Source organism: Panthera onca, chromosome A1, assembly GCF_046562875.1.
Source record: "Panthera onca isolate mPanOnc1 chromosome A1, mPanOnc1 haplotype 2, whole genome shotgun sequence".
Classification (NCBI taxonomy): domain Eukaryota; kingdom Metazoa; phylum Chordata; class Mammalia; order Carnivora; family Felidae; genus Panthera; species Panthera onca.
The window spans coordinates 21,573,412-21,600,728 of NC_138339.1; the positions used below are offsets into that span (position 1 = coordinate 21,573,412).

Consider the following 27,317-nt stretch of genomic DNA (forward strand, 5'->3'; position numbering starts at 1 on the left):
TGCTGGCATATAATTTTTCATAGTATTCCCTGATAATTGTTTGTATCTCTGAGGGATTGGTTGTAATCATTCCATTTTCATTCATGATTTTATCTATTTGGGTCATCTCCCTTTTCTTTTTGAGAAGCCTGGCTAGAGGTTTGTCAATTTTGTTTATTTTTTCAAAAAACCAACTCTTGGTTTCGTTGATCTGCTCTACAGTTTTTTTAGATTCTATATTGTTTATTTCTGCTCTGATCTTTATTATTTCTCTTCGTCTGCTGGGTTTAGGCTGCCTTTGCTGTTCTGCTTCTATTTCCTTTAAGTGTGCTGTTAGATTTTGTATTTGGGATTTTTCTTGTTTCTTGAGATAGGCCTGGATTGCAATGTATTTTCCTCTCAGGACTGCCTTCGCTGCATCCCAAAGCGTTTGGATTGTTGTATTTTCATTTTCGTTTGTTTCCATATATGTTTTAATTTCTTCTCTAATTGCCTGGTTGACCCACTCATTCGTTAGTAGGGTGTTCTTTAACCTCCATGCTTTTGGAGGTTTTCCAGACTTTTTCCTGTGGTTGATTTCAAGCTTCATAGCATTGTGGTCTGAAAGTATGCATGGTATAATTTCAATTCTTGTAAACTTATGAAGGGCTGTTTTGTGACCCAGTATATGATCTATCTTGGAGAATGTTCCATGTGCACTCGAGAAGAAAGTATATTCTGTTGCTTTGGGATGCAGAGTTCTAAATATATCTGTCAAGTCCATCTGATCCAATGTATCATTCAGGGCCCTTGTTTCTTTATTGACTGTGTGTCTAGATGATCTATCCATTTCTGTAAGTGGGGTGTTAAAGTCCCCTGCAATGACCACATTCTTATCAATAAGGTTGCTTATGTTTATGAGTAATTGTTTTATATATCTGGGGGCTCGGGTATTTGGCGCATAGACATTTATAATAGTTAGCTCTTCCTGGTGGATAGACCCTGTGATTATTATATAATGCCCTTCTTCATCTCTTGTTACAGCCTTTAATTTAAAGTCTAGTTTGTCTGATATAAGTATGGCTACTCCAGCTTTCTTTTGGCTTCCAGGAGCATGATAAATAGTTCTCCATCCCCTCACTCTCAATCTAAAGGTGTCCTCAGATCTGAAATGTGTCTCTTGTAGACAGCAAATAGATGGGTCTTGTTTTTTTATCCATTCTGATACCCTATGTCTTTTAGTTGGCGCATTTAATCCATTTACATTCAGTGTTATTATAGAAAGATATGGGTTTAGAGTCATTGTGATGTCTGTATGTTTTATGCTTGTAGTGATGTCTCTGGTACTTTGTCTCACAGGATCCCCCTTAGGATCTCTTGTAGGGCTGGTTTCGTGGTGACGAATTCCTTCAGTTTTTGTTTGTTTGGGAAGACCTTTATCTCTCCTTCTATTCTAAATGACAGACTTGCTGGATAAAGGATTCTCGGCTGCATATTTTTTCTGTTTAGCACACTGTAGATATCGTGCCAAGCCTTTCTGGCCTGCCAAGTTTCAAAGGAGAGATCAGTCACGAGTCTTATAGGTCTCCCTTTATATGTGAGGGCACGTTTATCCCTTGCTGCTTTCAGAATTTTCTCTTTATCCTTGTATTTTGCCAGTTTCACTATGATATGTCGTGCAGAAGATCGATTCAAGTTACGTCTGAAGGGAGTTCTCTGTGCCTCTTGGATTTCAATGCCTTTTTCCTTCCCCAGTTCAGGGAAGTTCTCAGCTATAATTTGTTCAAGTACCCCTTCAGCACCCTTCCCTCTCTCTTCCTCCTCTGGGATACCAATTATGCGTATATTATTTTTTTTTAGTGTATCACTTAGTTCTCTAATTTTCCCCTCATACTCCTGGATTTTTTTCTCTCTCTTTCTTTCAGCTTCCTCTTTCTCCATAACTTTATCTTCTAGTTCACCTATTCTCTCCTCTGCCTCTTCAAGCCGAGCCATCGTGGATTCCATTTTGTTTTGCAATTCGTTTAAAGCGTTTTTCAACTCCTCGTGACTGTTCCTTAGTCCCTCGATCTTTGTGGCAAGAGATTCTCTGCTGTCCTGTATACTGTTTTCAAGCCCAGCGATTAATTTTATGACTATTATTCTAAATTCACTTTCTGTTATATTATTTAAATCCTTTTTGATCAGTTCATTAGCTGTTGTTATTTCCTGGAGATTCTTCTGAGGGGAATTCTTCCGTTTGGTCATTTTGGAGAGTCCCTGGCGTGGTGAGGACCTGCAGTGCACTTCCCCTGTGCTGTGGTGTATAACTGGAGTTAGTGGGCGGGGCCGCAGTCCGACCCCATGTCTGCCCCCAGCCCACTGCTGGGGCCACAGTCAGACTGGTGTGTGCCTTCTCTTCCCCTCTCCTAGGGGCGGGATTCACTGTGGGGTGGCGTGTCCCGTCTGGGCTACTTGCACACTGCCAGGCTTGTGTTGCTGGGGATCTGGCGTATTAGCTGGGGTGGGTAGGCAAGGTGCACGGGGGCTGGAGGGGCAGGCTTAGCTCGCTTCTCCTTAGGTGATCCACTTCAGGAGGAGCCCTGTGGCAGCGGGAGGGAGCCAGATCCGCTGCCGGAGGTTTGGCTCCGCAGAAGCACAGAGTTGGGTGTTTGCGCGGAGCGAGCAAGTTCCCTGGCAGGAACTGGTTCCCTTTGGGAATTTTGGCTGGGGGATGGGCGGGGGAGATGGCGCTGGCGCCTTTGTTCCCCGCCAAGCTGAGCTCTGCCGTCCGGGGGCTCAGCAGCTCTCCCTCCCTTTGTCCTCCAGCCTTCCCGCTTTCCGAGCAGAGCTGTTCACTTATGACCTCCCAGACGCTAAGTCGCGCTTGCTGTCGGAACACAGTCCGTCCGGCCCCTCCGCTTTTGCCAGCCAGACTCGGGGGCTCCGCTTGGCCGGCGAGCCGCCCCTCCGCCCCGGCTCCCTCCCGCCAGTCCGTGGAGCGCGCACCGCCTCGCCGCCCTTCCTACCCTCTTCCGTGGGCCTCTCGTCTGCGCTTGACTCCGGAGACTCCCTTCTGCTAATCCTCTGGCGGTTTTCTGGGTTCTTTAGGCAGGTGTAGGTGGAATCTAAGTGATCGGCAGGACGCGCTGTGAGCCCCGCGTCCTCCTACGCCGCCATCTTCCGGAACCGGTCCGCTTTGGTTGTTTTAAAAAAGAGCCTGTGATTTAGTCTATGGCTATAAGACCTATATTGAACTTAAAGGATCCATTAGTAAACTCAGATTTCCAAAATAATTATAATAATTTAACATCATGGGCCTTGCCTAATTTATTTTATGCTAAATTTTATAAAATAATTGTCTCAACTGACAGATACTATTTCAAAGTAAGTATTTGAGCATGTGGGAAAAAAAAATATGTATGTACTGGATTTCATCTCAAAGGTGGAATAGCTAAAAACTTTGCATGGTTGGTTTTAGATTCTTGTCTGTACCTTAGTCTCAAAATATAAAACCAGTCCAGTCACCTTCTTGCCCTTTGGAAGAGTTGTGCAATGGGCAGTAGAGCTACATGGAAATGGTAGTATCTTCTCACTTTTTCAATAATCATAATGATAATTTTTCTACATGGTGTTATGAAAATAATTTGGGAGATTTGAAAAAACCTTATATAATATATGGTCACTGCCTAATACTAGTGATACTTTTGATGTAGGAACTCCTAAACAGATCACTAGAACCAAGATATAAAAATCAATATATAAAATACATAATGGCGTATGCATATATCTCCTAGGAACAAAAGTTCTATCAGATTTTAACCAACAATTCAATGTCAGACAAGGATCTGAGATGACTCTTATTTTTCAAATAACTATTAATATACTAAAATTGAGGACAACGGTCATATTAAATTTTCTCTTTTTAATCACTATTGCTTAATACATGCCTAAAAAAAAATACAGTGTTTCCTATCTCTAGAGGTCAAGTCTCCTATAACTTAGTTCCTAACGTGGACTAGGAAAGTCATTAGAACATTTTTTAAAATGTTCCATTTTACTTAAATAGTTACACCAAATTCTGCTCATGAATAAAACAAACCTAAAATGAACACAAAGAAAGCACAGTAAAAGAACATAACTCAACCACATCTATGTATTGAATGGAATTCAATTTATAATATTTGCCTGAATATATATGTATTTTTTTCATTGTTGGAAAAGTCAATAGCAACCATTATCTGCTTATGGCTAAACAGACATTGGATTTCTTCCTACTGTTTGAATTGCAGATCAAAATTAAAAAAAAATCCTTTATGTTTATTATTACTTGCCCTAGAGATTAGCATGGGTGTTTCTATGATTGAGGAATAGCTAACAATTCTAACCTTATGTTAGTCCAGATTTGACTCACTTGGAACTTATGTGGGACCAAAATAGGTCTGGGTTTCTGACTGTTCTACGCTTAGATTCAATCTTGAAAGGCACTACTTTTCAGGTTGAGACTTCATGATGAACCACTTTGACAATTTAGAAATAGCTCAGTTTAACATGAATACTGCCAACTTCCAGGTCTATATTTGCCCTAGTGCAAATGATGTCTCACAATTTGTCAAAACCCAGAAATATTTTTCTTTTATCCAGCAGCCAGTATTCTATTTTCAACACAGAATGGGGCATTTTTATTTGCCTATTAATAATAAATACAGTGGATTACCACAGATGACCAGAAAGAACCTGATAAACACTTAACACAGAACAAAGCTATCTCTGTGTTCTAGTAGACGGCCTATTAAAACAACACTATTTTATTGATCTCCTTACATTTAAGTTTGAGCAATAAGTTTTGTTTTTTTTTAAAAAAAGACCACTGGTATAATTTTTTAACTGAACACCTTCTGCAACAACAGGATGTGCAGAAACAGCAAATAAGTAAAAAGCACAAGAGAACTGAGGTGTGGAAGTGAACTCTGGTTTTACTTTGCTTTTAATTTTTAATGTTCTCCCATTAAGAATCTAACACGTACCAGATCCCTGCATTTTCATCTAGCACAATAAAATATGTAAAGTAAATTACAGACACCAGAACAAATCAGTACTATGCAGAAATATATCAAAGATAGCATTCCCTTTCCTTTCCTGAATTCCAGGTACATCTTTCCCTGACTAAGTCAATACAATTAGGTAATAAGTTTGTTCTTTTCTTTCAATCCACTGCTTTCCAGAAATGTGTTTTCTATCTATGACCTATGGAAGTTTCATTGTCCTTCAAAATGAGAATGTGGCTATATAATGCTTGAATGAATAGTTCAAATCTTTTTGTTGTTGTTTTTTCAAATATTAGTGGCATTATTTTTATTTTAAAAAATTTTTAATGTGTTTTAGTTTTGAGAGACAGACAGAGACAGAGCACAAGTGGGGAAGGGCAGAGAGAGAGGGAGACAAAGAATCTGAAGCAGGCTCCAGGCTCTGATCTGTCAGCACAGAGCCTGACACAGGGTTTGAACCCACCAATCATGAGATCATGACCTGCGCCAAAGTCAGACACAACCAACTGAGCCACCCAGGTACCCACCATTATTTTTAAATAATCATAATTTGTAAATAAATAATAATAATTATCCTACTCTATAATAAAATCAGGCAACTATTAAGGAAACTGTTACACACACACACACACACACACACACACACACACACATACACACTTATTCACCAATTTCAGCTTAGGGTGGAATCATGTACATTTTCCTGAAGCAACACTAAAAAAGCATTTTTTTTTCCATCAGGTTTGTTGTGTACATACTTCTCACTTTGCAGTAAAAAAGATTTCTTCTAAAATTTGTTGAACTTTAAATGTTGAGTATAAAATAGGTGTGAAATGAGACAACATGTTCTTTCAGAACCTGTAAAGCTATAATCAACCCTATAACTTGAGAAATCCATGATTACTAATGGGGTGAAACAGAACTGACAACAGCTGCTAATTGTAATCATAATTTCATGTTGCAAGTGGCAGATGTATTTCAGAAAATATGTTTGATGAACAGATTTACTGGTGAGTGAGAAATAGTTCCTCAGATTTCCCTGGAAAATATTTGTCCATGATGCTTATCATAGCCTATTTTCTGCTCTAGGGATCAGTCATCCTTCTAAATTCTATAAGAGCAAACAAAAGAGTCACATATTACGATGTTGTCTCCTTGTTGAATTATTGCTAGTTTTTCACACTGTAATTTGACACATAAATGTTTTCTTTGCATATATCTTTATGCAAACAGGAATCAGCCTATATGTTAACAGGCTTGGCAATATTTTAGAAATACAATTGAGGATAAATTTGTTTCTTCAATACTTTTCTTCTTTGTCATAATTTCTGAGATTTTATAGGTAAACCACTGTACATTGTTTCTTTCTTTATACTTGAGTACTCTATAAAACAAATATTTTGGGGACAGATATAAACTTAAAATGTACCAGCCACTTTTATATACTATGAAGCAAGGTTGCAAGTTTATCAGTCTCTGAGCTAGAAATTTTACTGCTAAAATTGTATCCTGAGGAGATTCCAGATATAGAAAAGTATATATTTATATATGCACTGAGCATATTATATATCTATATCTATGTCTGTTTACATCTGTGTCTAATACATATATATACAGGTTGAAAGACTGTTTGCAACTAAATTTCCATCAACCATGTATCACCTACATGGTAGTGTGTTATTTATACAATAGAAGTTTATTGAGTAGTTTAATGGCATTATCAAATATTCGCAATTAATAAAAATACATACACCTCTATATATTATAATGATCTCTACTTACTAAAATTAGGTGATTGATAAATTGAAAGTTTCAATACTTGATAAAAATAGAATAAAATGCCACTGAAGTATCTATTGAGAAGAGAATTATACCTGTCTTCTTTGCCACAAAATTTCCTGTGTAAGAATGACTAAATATGTTGATCAAAAACATGTTTAAAATGATATTTTGAATGTCCCTTTGTAACAACTATAGAATAACAAGGGTTGGATTTGCCAGCTCCCTACACACACACACACACACACACACACACACACAATCCACTAACACTAAATGAAATATATGAAACAATTATTTTTGAAGGATTAGACACCAGAGAACAATGACCATAATCTCAGAGAAAAGAGAAAGATATGAAATGATACATAAGACTTCCTTAGTTTGCTGCCAGGGGGAGGTTCCAGACAGTGAAACAGAAAGTGGGATCCCAGATGGAGTCTGTCAGCCCCCTCAGTCAGGAGATAATGCTGATAGTCCATGTTGAAACCAAACTGCCTAGAATTTTAAAGATGGAGTAATTCAGGGGAGAGAGTTTCATAGAGAGGGAACTACTGAAATTTGAAGAGAACGCTACTCAACTTTTCAGCGGAGTTCTGATCAGAACTCACGTGGGAACAGATAGAGTGAAGCAACAGAGGTATTCAATCACAAAGATAAGAAGGAATGAAACTGTGAACTAGCCTGTCACTGGGAAGAATTCTAGTTTCCACCAGCCAAAGGAAAAAGTTCAAACTCAGGGGGCTTTGGTAGACTACTCAGAAAGGTTTTACTTGATTTTTTTTTAAGTTTATTTATTTATTTTGAGAGAGAGAGCAAGAGGGACAGAGAGAGAGGGAGAGAATCCCAAGCAGGCTCCACACCATCAGTGCAGAGCTGGATGCAGGGCTCAAACCCTTGAACTGTGAGATTATGACCTGGGCCGAGATCAAGAATAGGCCACTTAACCGACTGAGCCACCTAAGTGCCTCTGAAAGGTCTTGCTTGATTTATTGGGTAAAATTAGGTCTAGAAAAAGGGCACAAAAGCTAGGTCCAAAAAGATTAAGATGTTTCAAGTAACTTAATCACACATCTGAATGGAGCTCAAGAATATTTATGAAAATGCAAAGCTATCTAACACTAACCACAGTGAGAGCACAATGTTTGATATCCAATCAAAAATTACAGGCATGCAAAAAACAAGAAAATATGACTGAAAGAAAATATGATTGAAGAAAATCCTAGCAATTGAAAACACTGAGAAATAACACTTTCAGAGGAGAAACTATAACCTGTAAAATGAAAAATATTCTAGATGGAATTAAAGCAGGTTAGATATTGGGGGGGGGGGAAGCTTGGTAAACTTGAAGATGAAGATGAATGGGAACTATTTAAAATGACTAGGAGGGAAAAGAGAAGATTAAATAAACAGCACCAGTGCACTGTGTTACGTTTTCAAGAGACCTAGTATAATTATAATTAAATGTCCTTAAAAAGAAGAATGTAGGGCAAAAAAATATTAAAGAGATTACAGCTGAAAACTGTTCCAAATTTGAAGAAAGGCATAAAGTTACATATTCAGGAAGCTTTATAAACTTCAAATACAAAATGAATGAAGCATACTATAGACAGGAGCATCATAATCAAATTACTTAAAAGTAGTGACACAATTTAAAAGCATCCTCAAGAACAACTGACAAGTTACAAAGAGAACAATAAAGATAAGGGCAATGCAGAAGTTTTACTGTATTGGTAGAAAAAAACATCTTTGGCCTCTAAAGCTGTACCTAAATAAATAAAAATAAATAAATATAAATAAAAAATTTATTCAGCACTAAAATGTACGTATGAAAATAGGAATGAGTCTCAAATCAATGATCTCAGCTTCTGAATCAAGGAAATAGGCAAGAACAGCAAATGAAACTCAATGTAAGCTGAAGAAAGAATAATCAGAGGAAAAAAAAGAGAAAACAAACAATTGAAAAAATCATTTACTCACACAGGTCAGGAAAAAGACAGAAGTAGATACAAATTAACAGTATCATAGAGGACTATTATTATTAGAGGTATCAAAAGGACAATAGGAATATTATGAACAACTTTTTTTCAACTTTGATGAAACTACCAAATGCCCTGAAAGATGAAGGAAAAGGAAAACAAAGCCAAACAGGCTCATGTAAGAGTTAAGATAACCTGAAGTCTTACAACTGGTAAGGAAATAGGATTTGTAGTTGTGACTCATAGAAAAAAGAGAATATCATCCTTTGCTTTTAAATTGTACTAAACATTTAGGGAAAAATAATGTCATTTCTATGCAAACTCTTCCAAAAAATTAAAAGAGGATCTTATACTTATGACTGCATTCTGTGAGACAGTCTTACCATGACGCTAAATACAAACAGATGTTACATGAAAACAAAACTGTAAAATAATGTTCCAATGAAAATAAGTCCTGGGGCGCCTGGGTGGCTTAGTCAGTCAAGCATTAATCTTGATTTTGGCTCAGGTCATGATCTGACAGTTCCTGAGATTGAGCCCTGCATCGGACTCTGATTTGGGATCTGTGCTGGAGTGTGCTTAAGAATCTCTCTCCCTCTCCCTCTCCCCTTCCCCTTCTAAAAAAAAGTGCAAAATTATTTTTAAACTTTAGTGAATTGAATTCAACAATATATAATAACAATAGCATAATGTGGCTAAGTGGCATTTATCCCAATAATGCAGAGCTTGTTCAATATATGAAAAATAAATCAAACATATTTCATATTGAACATATGAAAAAATGCTCAACATATCGGCATAGAGATACAATTATACCCCCATTAGAATGGCTAAAGAGGCTCCCAAGTATTGGTGAGGCTATATAGAAACTAAATCCATCATAATTGCTAGTAAAAATGTAAAATTGTATAGCCACTTTAAACTGTATAGCCACTTTAAAATGTAAAATTGTATAGCCATTGTTTAACTTTAAATAATATGCTGGTTTCTTAAGCGTTCAATACATATCTGCCTGATGATCTGGTCATAATTCTTCTAGGTATGTTTTAAAGAAAAGTGAAAACATATAACTATACAAATACCAATGCGCAAATAATTGCATATGTACTTATCAACTGATCGGTGAACAGATAAACAAAATGTGGTATTTCTGTACATTGGAATATAACAACATGGAAAAGTCTCAGTATGGTTATGCTAAGTGAAACAAGTTAGACGAAAGAGAATAAACACTGTATGATTGCATTGGTATAAATTCAAGAAAACAGAATCCATTCTGACCTATATCAACAGAAACCCGATCGTTGTTTGCCTGGGGATCAGGGGTAGGTTTTGGGAAGTTTGGGAGGGAGGCATTAAAAAGACATGAAGAAACTTTTTGGGGTAAGATATATCTACATTATCTTGAATTTGATGATGTTTTAATGGGTGTATGAATATACAAGAGTTTCTCAAATCATACAAAGTTGTGCAGTTTATTGTTGGTCAATAATACCTTAATACAAGTGTTAAAAAAGAAGAATGAAAAGGTTGTAATTTTCTGGGGTATCTGGGTGGCTCAGTTGGTTAAATGTCCGACCGGCTCAGGTCATGTTCTCATGGCTTGTGGTTTCGAGCCCCGTGTCGGGCTCTTTGCTGACAGCTCAGAGCCTGGAGCCTGTTTCGGATTCTGTGTCTCCCTCTCTCTCTGCCCCTCCCCTGTTCGGAATCTCTCTCTCTCTCATAAATAAACATTAAAATAATTTTTTTAAAAAGGCTGTAATTTTCTAAGCTAACATGTCTGTAGCTGGAGCTGATGAAACTCCCTACTGTGGGAAATGGGGAAAATGAAGAGAAACTAGACCAAATTCTGAGGGGCAAAATACATGTTTTGCCTTTTGCAGAATTTTGTCCCTGAGGGATCTACCTTGTATAACTGAAGTCAGTCAAATTAGTCTACAAATGCAGCACATTATATTAATTATCTCTAATTAGTAAACAGGTCATTAGGAAAGCAGAGTATGACTGCTAAAGAATTGGCTATGTATTCAGATCAACTAAAGTTTGAATCCTTGGTCTGCTAACTATATTACACTGTGTCCTTAACTCTTTGCATCTCTATTTATTCTTCTATAAAATTTGGGTGATAAGAGTTGTATCTGCCCAATAAAGTTGTAATGAGGCTGAGCTGAGCTAATAAATATATATCTCTTCAGACTCTCTAGTTTATACCAGGTGCTCAATAAACGGTAACCATTATTTTACAGAAGAAGGGATACGCAACATGTTTGACAGTCTCATGTCATGAATTTAATGCCACAATCAGACACTCATCTTCAGCCACCCATTGTATTCATTCATTAATTTCACAACTATATTTACATTCCCCTTAAGAACCATATAAAGCAATCACTTAAGATTCTGGCATATTTGAAATCTTTGAAATGGTCCATACTATATTCAAACTTTGGGAAAGTATTTATGCTATACTACACAATATGATACTAATTTTAATATGTTTTATATTTGCGAGTATCATTACTTTCTTTACTAATTCTCTGTTATTAGAAAAGGTTGACATATCGTTTTTTCCAAAAATTTTGATGCCTAGTGACTATTTTTAAAAGATGTTTCCACATTTTCAAATTACCTCTTAATAGCATTCCTAGAACAAATTTTTCTTCTAATTTATTTGTTTAGGTCATTTATTATTTGAACTATGACTTCTCCAAGAGAGGCAATGAGATAAGAATCACTACAGCAGAGGATTAAAATCACAGACTCTTAGAGCCAGATGGCCTGATTCTCAAACCCAGCTTTGCCACTGACTAATTGTTTGGCAAGTTATTTAAATGCTGTGTCTTCATATTATCATCTGCAGTCAGGTATAATAATAGGATCTACCTTGCAAAATGATGAGTCAAATACAATAATATATTGAGATCACTTAGAAGTTAGTTCAACTAAGAATCGTGCTATGGAAGGATTTAGTCTTATTACTGTACTTGATCATACATAGTACCATGTTATTTTTTTTCAAACAGCTTGTAAATGGACGATGATTATTTTTCTGCAAACTTAAATTATCACAAAATACTTACTTTATTAAATTGTTCATAGCATCTGGATCATATGCTGTAACCTGTCCAATGATGCTGCCCTCCTTTACATCTTCATCTACTTCTATCAAGTAATAAAGTTTGCTAAACACAGGAGGCTCATCTATATCTTCTACAGATATTTTGACCACAGCTGTGTCTTTGAAAGGTCCCAGGTGTAGAAATCGTGGATCAGGGTGAGTGTTACTTGCATCCACTTTTAAAGTGTACAGCATTTTGCTTTCAAAATCTAAATTCTGGAGTTAAATAAGAAAAATTAGTATAATATAGCAGATATGACAAGGGAAGACAATATTAAATTTGAATATCCAGCTCTGTTACCGGTGCCAGGAATTATGATTAAAAAACTTCCTCAGTTATTGCTGCATAGGTATATCAAATAAACTAGTAATTTTTTGTTTTGTCTTACACTTATTCATAGGGGGTAACTGAATATAATGGTATGCACATTAAGACTGAATCCCACTTATTAATGCAATTCACATTTTGATGGTCACAGGCAAATGTATTATCTAATGGATATACAGATTATTTACTATTATTATTAAAGTTATACAAAGTTAAAATCAGAGTAAATATAAAATGAAGTAGAGATTTAGCAAACTGCTCATATAAGTTGCCCCCTTAGTTCCAACATTTCTAAAACTGATATTTTAAAAAGAAAAAGCATATTTCATTCATCTGAACACTATGGAAAGCAAGATGTGAATGGAAACAGAAAAATCAGGAAAATAGAACATGATCAATATTTAGCTGGATTATTCTAGATAAAGTTTCATCATGTTCTCCCACACTGCATTAAAAATCAAGAAATCCAAAATAAAACACACATCTTCAAGTTTCATCTACTTGAAGAGACAAATTGGAATATTTTGAAAAGTGTGTGAAATAAAGTTATGACTGCATGCCTATTTTTTCAGCCAGGGAGAGTATAAAACAAGGACTTTCGAGGCTGTCTGGTCCTACCTTGAGTGTCTGCTATAAAAGCACAAGCAATTAAGGCTTTGTATCACTTTTTAAGTGTCAGTGGTGAAGATGCGTAACTTGAGATGAAGCCACAACTATACCCCCTTCTATGAAGACTGTAAAGATGGGAAAAATAAATCCTAGGCTTTTCTTCCCTTAACTGAAAAGCAAAAATAAACTATAAGCACTCAATGAAGAAATGAAGACAGCGTAAAGAAACCTGTTTGACAGTTATAATCCCTTCCTGTGTGTCCTTGTCAGTGATGACATCAAACATGTCTGTTCCATCTCCTTCAGCAATGCTGTATTCCATTTCAGCATTCTCCCCCACATCAGGGTCATCGGCTTTTATCCTTCCAACATGGGTTCCAAGAGGTACGGACTCGGGAGAATTAAATTGATACGTACCTGAAAATTCAATCAGAGCTGTTTTGGCATTTCATCTTCAGATAACAAAAACCTTTCTTTTCCTCTGCCTTTTTTACTTCAATAAATTAATTTTAAACTGGGAGAGTTTTTCATCATATTGAATTGTAAGCTGTCAAAAATTATAGATTTATTAAATTGGAAAAATAATTTATAAAGGCAGAGCACTATCACTTTGTAAATGAGAAATATAAGTTCCAGGAAGATTAAGTGGATGCTCCAAGGTTATTGAGATAACAGATGGTAGGCACGATATTAGAATCCAGAACTTTTACTTAAGAGGGCAAGAAAACCAATTATTTACCGCTTATCTGGAGCTTTCAATATTGTCATTATTTTCCCAACTTTCAAATTATTTCAAAAACATGCACTTATTCTTATATTCTAGGTCAGAGATAGAAAAATAAACCCATACACAGGAATTTCCTTCCTTCCTTCCTTCCTTCCTTCCTTCCTTCCTTCCTTCCTTCCTTCCTTTTTGCTTGTTAATGCCTTTAAGGGATATGAATGTTTCTGTTTCCTTCAGTTCCAGCCAATTATATTGCATTGTGGTGTCCTTGAAAGGATTTTAGTTTGTGACAATTTGTTCAAGAATCAATAGGAAAAAGTTAAAAAAAAAAGTTAATGAAAGTTAGAAATGTTTTTAAACATTTAAAATGTGCTGCATTCTGTATAAGGCCAAAGGCCCTCTATATTAATTTATTTAATTCTAATATCCGTCCTCATAATACCAAGGTAGGGATAGGGCTCAAAGAAACAATCCTATAAAATTGAGAAAAACAGCATGCAAAACTAAGTCTCTCTGATTCAAAGTCTTCTCTTTCTAATTTGTTTGGTGATTAAGGAGGACTTCTAAATCCAGCTGCCTGGATTTGAATTCTCATCACTGGGCAAGTTAAATTCTCTAACCCTTGATTTCTTCATCTATAAAATTGGGTGATAATGACAGCAATCATCTCACAGTTTTTTTTTAATGAGAATTACATGAAATTATGTCTTTTATATGTTTAGCCCGGGGATAGTTCTTAAACATTTTTTGTTATTACTACTATTATTGTTCTAAACCTTTTGCTAAGATTATAATGGATCATGGAATTATAGAGTGCCAAGCCGTTTGAGAATTCATCAAGTCATACTGTTTCAGTTTATATTTAAGGAAACTGAATGCAAAGTTTAGATTTATGTTAATTAGGCTTATTGTTCATGTTCTTAGCAAACTTTTTAAAACATTTATCAGATACATATGTCAACCATCCAAAGCTGAATCATCATATAGTTTAATTTTGATTAGCTTGGAAAAATGCTCTAATGTATTAGATTCAATATCATAAATTTAAATTTGAGACCCCCTCAACTGAACATTTCAAAATAGGCCCTTCATATTTGTATTCACTGCAAAATGGAAAGGATTGGAATCTGTTTGTGTGGGAATTCATGGCATGCAAAGCATTCAGGATTTAACATACGTGCCTAAAATGGTGATGACTAAAAGGGTATTGACTGATTTGACCTTTACAAGTAGATAACAGATACTAGCAAACATGTCTCAGATGTCATCAGAAAGAAGGCATACCACAACTCAAAAGGCCATTAAGAAAAACAAGTGCTGCCATTTGAACCCATTTTGTGTTGATTGTAATACTAGTATCTGATATCTGAGACTTTAAAATATCAAGTCTGTGTTTTAGAATCAATTAAATAAGGGAGTATAATTCTTATATACAGATAGGATAACTGTGTATAAGATAATCTCAGATAACTGAGGTCTGACGAGTGACAGACATGGGATTTGAAACCAGGCTGTCAGAACTAAGAGTCTGTGCTCTAAACCGTGAAACAGATAAGAGAAAGAGTGAGATGATCACAGCCAATATTGGGAAGTCAATTTGTGGGAAATTATAATATTTTGTCGGAGGGATAGGTTGTGGATTTGTCTTTGTTCACAACCGAATAGTGAAAACACTGGTACAAATCTAAGCCTCTATTCGTAGTGTGTTGGAGAAGGCTTCCTACACGAGAGAAATAAAACCTTCCTTACTCTGGGGAAATCGTGGAGGATTGTTGTTGACATCTGTCAGAGTGATGTTTACGGTGGTGGTTCCAGAAAGGCCTCCCATCTGGCCGCCCATGTCTTTGGCTTGTATAACCACTTGGTACTGTTCTCTATTTTCTCTGCTCATGTCTGGTAGTGCAGTTTTTATTATGCCTTTTAGAAAAAGTAGACAAATATTTTACAGTTTAATCACTGAGTTCTAAGATTAACCTATGCAAGATCTATTTTATAGAAGCTCATCATAACAAACAGCCAAAAAGCTGGTGTACCTAACTGTATGAAATCCATAACCAATTTAATGTAATGGACAGAACAGACAGAATTCTTCCACTGGCTATTGTACAGGGAATGAGCTTGGCTAAATCAATTTAATTATATTTTTTGATTTAAAAAAATTAACTTCATTAAAAAATATTCAGATGAATAAGCTTACTTAATTTGATGATTTTCACATTCTTTCTGTTTTGAGTATTTCCTAGGACACAAAAAGTGCTAAATCTCAAATTTTGTATTTGGTGTCGTAAATTTAAACTCTGTAGATAATAGTCTAAAAGGATAACAGTTCAAATAATCTATTTAAATAATATGAAATTTGCTTTTATTTCCATGGAATAACTATGGGGAATAAGTGGAAGCATGATACTGAATCAATAGCTCTTAAAATACAGAACAATCTATAATTGTGCATCCGGATGTATTACATAATGAGATGAGAAAGAAACCAAGTATGAAAGGCTATTACCTGATTCTGGGTCCACGGAAAAATATGGCTGTCCTTGCAGTATGCTGTAGACCACTTTTGCACTGTTTCCATAGTTGGCATCATCTGCATCTGTTGCGGTCACTTGTATGACAGACGTACCTACACGAATCCCACCCACCCAAACAAAGATACTTAAATACTTCTAACTTTGAAACGGTCTTTCCGAAAAATTATTGCTGGTGGGTCATGTGGTGTGTTAGATGATGGTACATGTTCAAAGAAATGTGTTGAAATGATGCTGCCTCAAAAAAACAACAACCACAAAAAACAAAACACTTCTCTTTTTTCATTTTTTTAAAAATTAAATACCCCATAATTTTATTGTTTGAGCTATCTGAGAAAAAAATCAGCAACCTATTTTATCACAAAAATGAATATAATGAGACAAATGCACTGCACTTTTAGTTGACCAAAAATATTGTGAGGAACAATTTTTCTCTGAATACAATGTGCATGCAATTTTCAATTAATGCATTTCTTGCTTACTGGAAATGTATATTCAAAGATAAAACCAGTATTGGTAACATCCAGGTTGCTTTTTACTCTGATAAATTAAATGTATATTATACATAGAATAAAAAATAGAGGGACCCTGTTTTCATGGGGAAAAAAGGGCATAAAATTGACCTGTAATTTTGTGTGTGTGTAAGATATAAATGATTATTAAGCATCTGGGCCTCCCTTTAAAATATAGTTAACATAGTCATATATGATTATATCTATTGATATGCTACATATTATTTGCTGCACATAAGTAAATCAGTAGATATTTCCCCCAAATTAAGAAAGTATAGATTTTGTCACATGCAATACTATAATTTAACACTACTCTGTTTAATTTTATTTTCTGAAACTTAAACCACTGTCTTTTAACTTTATCACAATTTTTTATATTTAAAAGATAAAAAGGTTTTAAAGGGGCTAAACATAATGCAGTATATTAATGGGCTTTTCTGATATCTCACTAATCGCTATAAAGATTCAAAGCATGGTTGTAAAACTACTATTGATTAAAGCCTACCATGTATCCCTTGGGCAAAATGAGTTTGTATGACATTTTCTAGTATACTACATAGAATTTTCCGAAGTTTGACTCTGATTCTACCTAGATTGTGAAATTCTTTAGGACAGGGCAAATTCCATATTGGCCGTATCACTTACTTTAAAACCCCCATACGTTACACACTCAGAACTGGTCTAATTTAGTTGTAATGAATGTTTCTCAAAATTTGCATGTATATGCTTAAAAATTATTAATTGTATGTTAAGATTATACTAACAGCTCATTTCCCATCAATGTATCTGAATACTAACACAGGAATCTAGCAGCATTCGTTTTTATGGTTTTTTTTTTCAAAATTAATTAGCATAGAAAACTTGAGTTCTTTCTCTTGAGGCCTCTGTTTCCTCAGCTGCAACAGAATTGATATGTTCTGTAAGAAGACACAGTACAACTCACTCGTCCATCCCAGGGGTACTCCTTTGTCATTTAAAGAACACTCACTCATGTCCTAGCCAGACCAAGGCAAAAATAATAGTTATATTATAATATAATATGTATAATACAATAGAATACAATAATGTTTATAAGTTCAACTAAAGTGTTTTTCTGACTTATATGAATTCTTAAATATAATTTTATGTGAACATATATTAGTGAGAATAATAATTATTTTCATACTTGAGGATTATTTGAAACATGAATTATTAAGTGTAATCAGTATTCTAAATGTAAGTAGTGAATTCATCAATTTCATGACCGGTATTTTCCTAACCAGTTTCATTTTTCTTTTACTGTGGGTATAATTTCATAGTGGAAACAGGTAAAAACACTTCTCTATACCTTTTGACACTTTTAATAATGTATTTTGCTGTTAAATTTGTTTTCTATTGTTTGCTTTTTATTGTAGGTATGTGATCTTTGAACATATCCAAAAATACTTGACCTAAAAAAGAAAAAAATAATTCAATCTAAATAATAAAAATCAATTTTGTAATGTAACTAAAATGTTAAAAACACTCATATAAACTACGATCTGTTCTTGTAGAATCATGGTAATGATTAGGAATGCTGATAAACACTGAAAAACACTGACAGCTTAATACTATGATATTTATAATAGCAGAATGAAAAAAGAGAAGTACCTAATGTGTTGGACATTAGGGAATGGAGAGTTGTACTTTTTTTTTTCATAAATGCAGTGACTTATTATCAGTTAGTACTATTTAGCAATAAAATTAGAAGGTGGTTTTTATGTTTTTTGTACCAATTTCATAAATATGTGTTTATAAAGATGAATTAAAAGATTTTGTTTTTTATCTCCCTCTGAATTTTCTGGAATTCTTATAATTTTCATTTGCTCTCAAATAATCTAAATATTTTACTTTTATATTAAACAAAGATTAAAAAATTATAGTGAAGCTTAAATGACAAATGTATCATATGACATGACATTTGTCGTATCATGATAAATTTATTTGCAGGCTTTGTCCTGTATGATGTAATCTCTCCAAAGGCAGGGGCCTGTCTGGTCTTATTCAGATTTTAACTGAAGCCCAGCATGGTTTCCAGCAGAAAGTCATAATGAGAATGTACGTTTATAGACTGTAAGGTAGACGAGGCAGAATACCCAGCCCTTAATTTGTATGATTACTTTATTCTTATGATTAGCATAAGATATAGGCCTTGAGACATATAGAAGTGGCTCATGGTCACCTGGTAGGTGACAGAGATGGGATGCATCCTAGACAATCTGAGGAAGGAAACAGCACTCTAAATTCTTTACTAAGTGGCTTGTCTGGCATTATGGCTGTGATTAGACACGTTATTGAATCCACAGGTAGTGACTGCTAAGAAAGGGCTTGGGTTAAGTCATAAAGGGTTCATTGATGAGTTATATGTGCCAACTGTGAAAACTGCAAAAGGATTTCTTGTTGAAGTGATGGTGTTGGAGAGGAACTGGGTAAGTTTTTGAGAGACCAGTATGGTGAACTACCCAGTCAATGAGAAAAAAGTTGGGCTCTGCTATAAATATTAAAATCAATGCATCCCATTTGCCTTCATTATATATCCTTAAATATTGTCCAGATTATGTGTTCTGATCAGAAGATGCAACGCATTTAAGATTTCAACAATTAATTAGAGTCATTTAATTTTAACTAAAAAGTAATTCTGAGCAACACAATGGAATGTGGCATATGGTTTTGATAGAAGGAAGTAGGGGCAGAGAGATAGAGCAAGGAGAGGAGTTGGTGTGAGAGAAACAGGAGACACAATTCGGACAAAAATAAATAGGAAGAAAGGGACAGTATCGAGGAGACCATTAGGGGGTATATTGGGGAGAAGGGTAGGATAATAATAAAGAAATTTCATTTTATTTTAGAAGACTTTATTTACCCCCCAAAGTTAATGGTAGTAGTTTTTTAGCTCTGGTTTAAGTGAAAATCACTAATATAAGGAAGATAATATTAGAATTAAATGACTGTGCATTACTTCATTTATAGAAGCGCTTTTTGTTGTCTGATTATGCATGGGCTTTAACTATTAGTTTAAGATCATCCTTTAGTTTTTCTCTGCAATTGATTATTTATATCAGTTAAAGCATAGAAATAACATCTACAAAATTATAGTGAGTTAATATTTATTTTCCCTTAAAACAGGATTACTTATGACAAAAGAACCATATAATTTAAAAATATAAAATGTATAGACTTTATTTAGACATGTTTTATATATTAACAGGTCTAAAATCTTAATGCAAAATGCACTCACTCCCTTTCCTCTTATTTGGATTTAATTTTAATGAGGGGGCATTTGAATTAAGAGATAAAAACTTAAAAAATGTTGCTTTTGAGGAATTACTAAGAATCTAATAAAATTGGAAGTGTTCCAAACTATGTTTTGCATAATAAGCATAACTATTTTACAGTGGGGACAAATAGTAAGGCATTAAAATTATCCAGCTTTCCCTGCATTTATTAAACATTGTTTTTCTGTTTACAATAGTATAGTAATAAATTATGTTTTGGGGCAAGCCAGTTTAATTCTTTTGGGCTCATTTTTACTTATTTATTAAAATAAGTGCCTAAATCAAATGTAGTGTCTTCCATGTGTGTGTATAATATGTACATTTATATTTAAAACTAGATATACATATGAAGTCTATTGTTGGGCCAAACAGGAAGCAATTAATACAGTGATGTCAATCTTAGTACTAATAATAACTATCCTCCATCAATAGGATCAAGATCTATCTGTAACTTTTAAATCCTCTTTTATTAATATGAAAAGCTGCAACCAGAGCCATACATCTCTATGTTGTTGTTGTTTTTCTGTTTTGTTGGAATTCTAGGCACAGAGGCAATAAAATTGACAATTACCCAAATTCTCACTTAAAAAAAATAATGTTTATTTATTTTTGAGAGAGAAAGAGAGACAGAGCAGGGGAGGGGTAGAGAGTGAGGGAGACACAGAATCTGAAGCAGGCTCCAGGCTGTGATCTGTCAGCACAGAGCCCGACGTGGGGCTTGAACTCACAGACTGCGAGATCATGACCTGAGCCAAAGATAGCTGCTTAACCAACTGAGCTATCCCCACCAAATACGCATTTTTAAGTCTGCAACAATAAGAAATTGTGCTGTCCATAATTTAAAGTTTATATAAATATAGATTGCCTTACAGGAAGGGCTTTTTGCACAAAATAATGTATAAGCCTTCTTCCATGTATAAACTTATATATTCTATATTTTATGGTATGGAATGAGCAAAGATTTTTTTAAATAAAATATACAAGTGCTTACTCTAGTCCTGATATTATTACGTATTTGATAAATATTAATGTAACCTAGATGAGATAGAATATGTTTGAATTAGATAAATGATTGGAATATACAGAATAAGAGATAATATTCCATTAAATAGCACAAAATAATATGGGAGAAAATGCAGGTATCTGAGTTTAAATATAAATAGTCTCTGATAAATAAGTATTCTGGTTTTTAAAATGAGTTAATTGAGTTAATTCTTTGAAAACTTTAAAAGTTATTCAACTATAAATCAGTTATTATCAAAATGTGTCTTATTCAAATATCTGTCATCCAAATTATACTTTTTATTCCTGTATGTATATCAAATCTATTTCCAGAAGGATAAGTGACAGTTTTTGTACTATTTGTCAAAATACCTGGTAAAATAACGTATATGCAGGATAAACAATAATGTGTTATAAAGGTTAAAGTGTGTTACCAGAAAACCAAACTATTTTAGAATACTCATCAACAGGCAGTTGAAATGGAAAGTATGATTTTAGATGTATCTTCATCTCAAATATAAGCCCATAAAGACATCATCATATGTATCTACATTATCCCACTGGTCGACCTATATGGATCAGTCCAGTACTTCCACGGATCTATACCAAGCTAACATATTTTAAAATATTAAAGAAAACACAGCAACTCATATTTCATCCTAGGCTGTATGATTTCCTAGGACTTCTGTCTAATTTGATAATTCTCTTTCATATTATTGGAATGAATACCTAAAAGATAAGAGAACTGCCTCTTTTCTCAGATGGATGAGATTTCATTTGAGGTGAAAAGAAATAACTTCTTTGCAAACCCCTGGTTCTTCTGTCTAGATGACACACATAGTTAAGAAACATTTTATATCATTTCACTCAGAAAAGGTGGTTATAATTTTGTTTTCCTCATAAAAAACTATGTTAGACTGAAACATGTACTAATTGTAATAATGTCAAAGTTAATCAATGAACAATGATTTTGAAATAATATCCAACTACATAGTATCAAATTTTGAAAATCAGTTGTGCATATTTTGGATACTATAGCAAGTTTATATCACTTCTTTTTAAATATGTAATGACTTAATAGCTCTTATTTTATTAAGACATCTAAACATACACATACAGATAAATTACATAATAACAAATGTTTTTTTAAAATTGTAGGCAGCCCTAAAAAATGTAACAATTATTTTCAGTTTGCATGATAAACTATTATTTGGTAGTGGAACACAACTAAACTAATATTAAAAGGCTTGGAATATTGTTATTAGGCTACCAGGTTATTTGATCTTAATTCAGCTGCTTAATCATTCAGAATTCTGGCTCCTAATTAACAGAATGGGGATTTAAAGTTCTATTTCCCATGCTTTCCACATGAAGTTGTTTCAATGATCAAATGAGATGATCAAAAGAAATTTGTCAAATGCGAGTATTAGTTGTTATGCAAAATAATGCAAGCAAAACTGTCCAAAACTGCTGACACTATTTGGTATCCCTTTTTTATTTCAAGCAGAAATACATTCATCTTGACTGCTATTTGAATAGCAGTTGAGTAGAGGTGAAGGTGTTGGTAGAAATGCAATGGAATAACTGCTCTCATTAATCATATTGTTAGATCATATTTTTAGATATCATTTTAGGTATAAGGTACACCATAGCAGGAATCATTGAAATATATACAATTGAAAATAATTAGAAGTGAGACAGTTAAAACTAAATAGTAGTTTTCAGTTATAGTTCTCATCTTGAAAGAACCATATATGGTAACTGTATGTCCATAATTATTACCTTAGCAAACAAATAAAAATGTTAGTTTACATGGATTAACATATACCTACCGACTCCAGACATTTCAGGAACACTGGCAGTGTATAAGTCTTTTGTGAATTTTGGTTCATTGTCATTGATATCATGGATTTTAATAATAAATTCAGATTCCGGCTCCACCTGCCGCCCAGTCTTTCTGTCTATAGCCTTGGCACGAAGAATGTATAGGGATTTTTCTTCTCTGTCTAATTTCTTTGCAGCATGAATATCTCCTGTATTTTCATCTATAACGAACAGACTGCCAGCCCCATCTCCTGTTAATATGTATTTTAAATTTCCATCTCCTTTATCTTGGTCAGTGTGAAGCTTCAGAGAGGCAGAAAAGAAAAGTTCTATAAATACATGCATTGCTATTACAGAAAAAAATTAATTTTGGCACATATCAACTCTTCACATAATGTCATTAAAACAACGATCACAGTTGTTATCTTAATTTTCAGGTGAGAATACTAAACATTCCAGTTTTATCATTCTCAAAAATGTTAAATAATTACATCTGTACATCATAGGGGACTAAATTTACAATGAAATAAAAATGAATAATATATCTTTTGAAACAGTGTTGAATGATTCAAAGATTTAAACTGTGACACATTAACAAGAAAAAACAAAACATCCATAAACCTAGAGCTTGAGTATAAAATAGTGACATACTCCTGGTTACATTTAATATCACTAAACTAAGAGATGATGTGAGACATTTTGAACTTTTCATGATAAGTTTAGAATATATACCATAAATGCAAACTGATTTTACCTCTCATCAGTAAAATATTTGTAGATTCAGAGGCTCTGTCTTCAGAGAAACCAGAGGGATGGAATTTTATTTCAAAAATTCTTCTCTATATGATTTTGGGAGAGTACACTTTCAACCAGGATATCCTTTGTTTGTTTGTTTGTTTGGAAATTGACATATTTTATAGACTTCTTTAAAATTCAATTGATATAAAAAACACAGGGCTTTTCCACTGGCTGTATACATATTTTTTCATAAATTATTTTCCTTCTGATACATAACCAACTAAAAAATAGACTTTTTAATGTAGGAGACAGTCTACTGAGTACTTAAAACAGACAAACAGATCATGTATTCACAGAAATTTAGAATTGGAAAAAATCTTGACATTTTTTCAAACCTAACACTGTTCTGAAACTTGAGTCTTAACTAGCCTGTCCCCTAGAAGACAACTATGTTGTCTTCTATCATATATCCCAAAATTCCCATTACTTCCTGGCTCCACCTATTTCTGTGTCCCATTCTATCTTTGAATTATTTGACTTTTTAAATAGTTTTTTTATGGTAGCCAAAATAAGAAACTTGGGATGCATATTTTACTCTTCTTTACTTTTAATCTCAATGCCAAAATAATCATATGCAGTCTTCTCTGAAACCCCTTCCCGACCCATCTATATGTCTCCATCCTATGGCTATCACCCTGGTTTTGTCCTGCATCGTATCTTATCTGGACCACTGTAGCAATCTCCTAATTAATGTCTGCCACCCCTCACAGTCTACTCCAAAGAGTTTTCCATTATAAAGGTGATTTTCTTTTCTTTTTTAAAATAATTTTTAAAAATGTTTATTTATTTTTGTGAGAGAGAGAGAGAGCATGATCAGGGGAGGAGCAGAGAGAGAAAGAGATAGAGGATCCAAAGTGGGCTCTGTACTGACAGCCTGATATGGAGCTCGAACTCACTAACCTTGAGATCATGATGTGAGCTGAAGTTGGACACTTAACCAACTGAGCCATGCAGGTGCCCCAGGGAGGTGATTTTCAACGTCACAAATCTGGTCATGTTACCTCTTAGCTTAAAAATCTTCCACAAGGTACAGTGCAAGAGAAACATAAATCTAAAGTCTTACAAACCTGGGTTATACTCATGCAAATTTTTGTGTTCTATTGGGCAAATGTGTGTGTGTGTGTATGTGTGCATGTGTGTTTAATCTAAGCCTGTTCTATTAAAAAGACATAATATTCTTTACAAAAATAATCTTTACTTTTATTATTCTAATTTTTTGGACTCTATCGCCTTATTTATACATCTTCCATAATCTTATCCTCATCTCTAGATACATCACTGCCACCTGTACCCACTTCATTACCATTCTGTACCAACCAATTATATTGTTATATATTATTATATATATGTAATATACATATTATATATATGTAATATATATATTACATATACATATATATATGTAATACATACATACATATTATATATATGTAATATATATATATATATACAATATAATATTATATATTGCCTTGTTCTATCTTCTTCATTTCTCAGAGAATACTGTTCCAGTTTTTATTCTTGATGTTTGCATATTTTCCTCTTACCCTTTAACACCCTTTCTCTTCTCTGCATTGTCTCCTAATTAAACATTTATCATATCTCATTTAAAATCAGGATGACTTTTCCTACTCTCTAGATTAGAATACATATGCCAGCTCTATAGTTACAAAGCATATTTCATTGTCCTATCGTGATATTCACCACATTTGGTGAAATTATTTATTGTGCCCACTAAACTGTAAAATTCCAAAGAGAACGATTGATATTATTCTTTTAAATTGCTAGGATTTCATTGAAGGTGACAAAAATATGGAAAGACATTCCATGCTCATGGATTGGAAGAACAAATATTATTGAAATGTCTATACTACCCAAAACAATCTACACATTTAATGCAATCTCTATCAAAATACCAATAGCATTTTTCATAGAGCTAGAAAAACAATCTAAAAATTTGTATGGAACCACAAAACACCCTGAATAACTAAAGCAACCTTGAATAAGAAAAGCAAATCTGGAGGCATCACAATTCTGGACTTCAAGTTATATTATAAAGGTGTAGTAAAACATTATGGTACTGGCACAAAAATAGACATATAAATCAATGGAACAGAATAGAAAACCCAGAAATGAAGCCACAGCTATATGGTCAGTTAATCTTTAACAAAGCAGGAAAGAATATCCAATGGGTAAAATACAGTGTCTTCAACAAATGGTGTTGGGAAAACTGGACAGCAAAATGCAAAAGGATGAAGCTAGACAACTTTCTTACACCATACATAAAAATATTGAAAATGGATTAAGGCCCTAAATATGAGACCTGAAACCATAAAAATCCTAGAGGAGAACACAGGCAGTAACTTCTTTACATGGGCCATAGAAGTTGCTATGATACGTCACTAGAGGCAAGGGAAACCAAAGCAAACATGAACTAGTGGAGCTTTATCAAGATCAAAAGCTTCTGCACAATGAAGGAAACAATCAACAAAACTAAAAAGCAGCCTACAGAATGGGAGAAAAGATATTTGCAAATGACATCTGCGATAAAGGGTTAATATGCAATATATATAAAAAACTCTACACCCCCCCCCAAAATAATCCAATTAAAATCAGCAGAAGACACGAATAGACATCTTCCCAAAGAAGACATGCAGATAACTAACAGACACATGAAAAGATGCTCAACATCACTGATCATCAGGGAAATACAAATCAAAACTACAATGAGATATCATCTCACACCTATCAGAATGGCTAAAATCAACAACACAGGAAACAACAGGTGTTGGCGAAGATGCAGAGAAAGGGGAACCCTCTTGCACTGCTGGTGGGAATGAAAACTGGTGCAGTCACTCTGGAAAACAGCATGGAGTTTCCTCAAAAAGCTAAAGTAGAGCCATCCTACAATCCAGCAACTGCCTACTAGGTATTTACCCAAAGGATACAAAAATACTAATTTGAGGGAATGCATGCACTCTGAAATTTAAAGCAGCGTGATCAATAATAGCCAAATTATGGAAAAAGCCCAAATGTTCATGTCTATTGATGAATGGATAAAGAAGTGACATATATAATATATATATATATGTGTGTGTGTGTGTGTGTGTGTGTGTGTGTGTGTGACACACACATAGTTATATAGTTATAGTTATATATAAAATATTACACAGCCATAAAAAGAATAAAATCTTGCCATTTGCAATAATGTGGATAGAGCTAGAGAGTATTATGCTGAGCAAAATAAGTCAGTTATAGAAAGACAAATACCATATGATTTCACTCATTTGTAGAATTTAAGAAACAAAACAAAAGAACATGGGTGAGGTGTGGGGGAAAGAAAGGAAAGCCAAGAAACAGACTCTTAACTGTAAGGAACAAAGTGATGGTTACCAGAGGGGAAGTGGGTGGGGGGGATGGATGAAATAGGTGATAGGGATTAAGGAGGGCACTGTGTTGAGAATAGGGTGTTGTATGTAAGAGTTGAATCACTAAATTCTAATCCTGAAGCTAACATTACACTGTATGTTATCTAATTGGAAATTAAATCAAAACTGGAGAAAAACAACGTCAATGGAAATTTTACATATATACACATGAATACAAAGTATTTTTTATTTTTTTGTATATCATTCCTTTTTAGTTTTCCATGTATTTAACATAATTCCAATATGTCAACCTAAAAAAAATAGCCAGGTATTTTATTAGAAAAATGAGTTTATTCAGGAAGAGAAGAAGAACTCTAATTCAGGACAAGCAAACTGTGGCAAGCTATAGGCAAATCTGAGAAAAAGTGACGGTCAGCTTTTGTTAGGTTTTAGGAGGAAATTGAGGA

General features: G+C 34.2%; 1 protein-coding gene across 2 annotated transcripts in view; it reads right to left on the bottom strand.

Annotated features, from left to right (window-relative positions):
- Positions 1–27,317, bottom strand: part of CDH9 (cadherin 9) — a 136,066-nt gene that overhangs the window by 17,580 nt on the left and 91,169 nt on the right. For both annotated transcript variants that reach the window (XM_078444577.2, XM_078444580.2), the window contains exons 3-7: positions 22,693–22,987; positions 16,029–16,148; positions 15,272–15,439; positions 13,028–13,215; positions 11,824–12,077 (exon numbers count right to left, since the gene is read on the bottom strand). In XM_078444577.2, the coding sequence (XP_078300703.2) occupies positions 11,824–12,077; positions 13,028–13,215; positions 15,272–15,439; positions 16,029–16,148; positions 22,693–22,987 (1,025 nt within the window). The remainder of the gene's footprint in view (positions 1–11,823; positions 12,078–13,027; positions 13,216–15,271; positions 15,440–16,028; positions 16,149–22,692; positions 22,988–27,317) is intronic.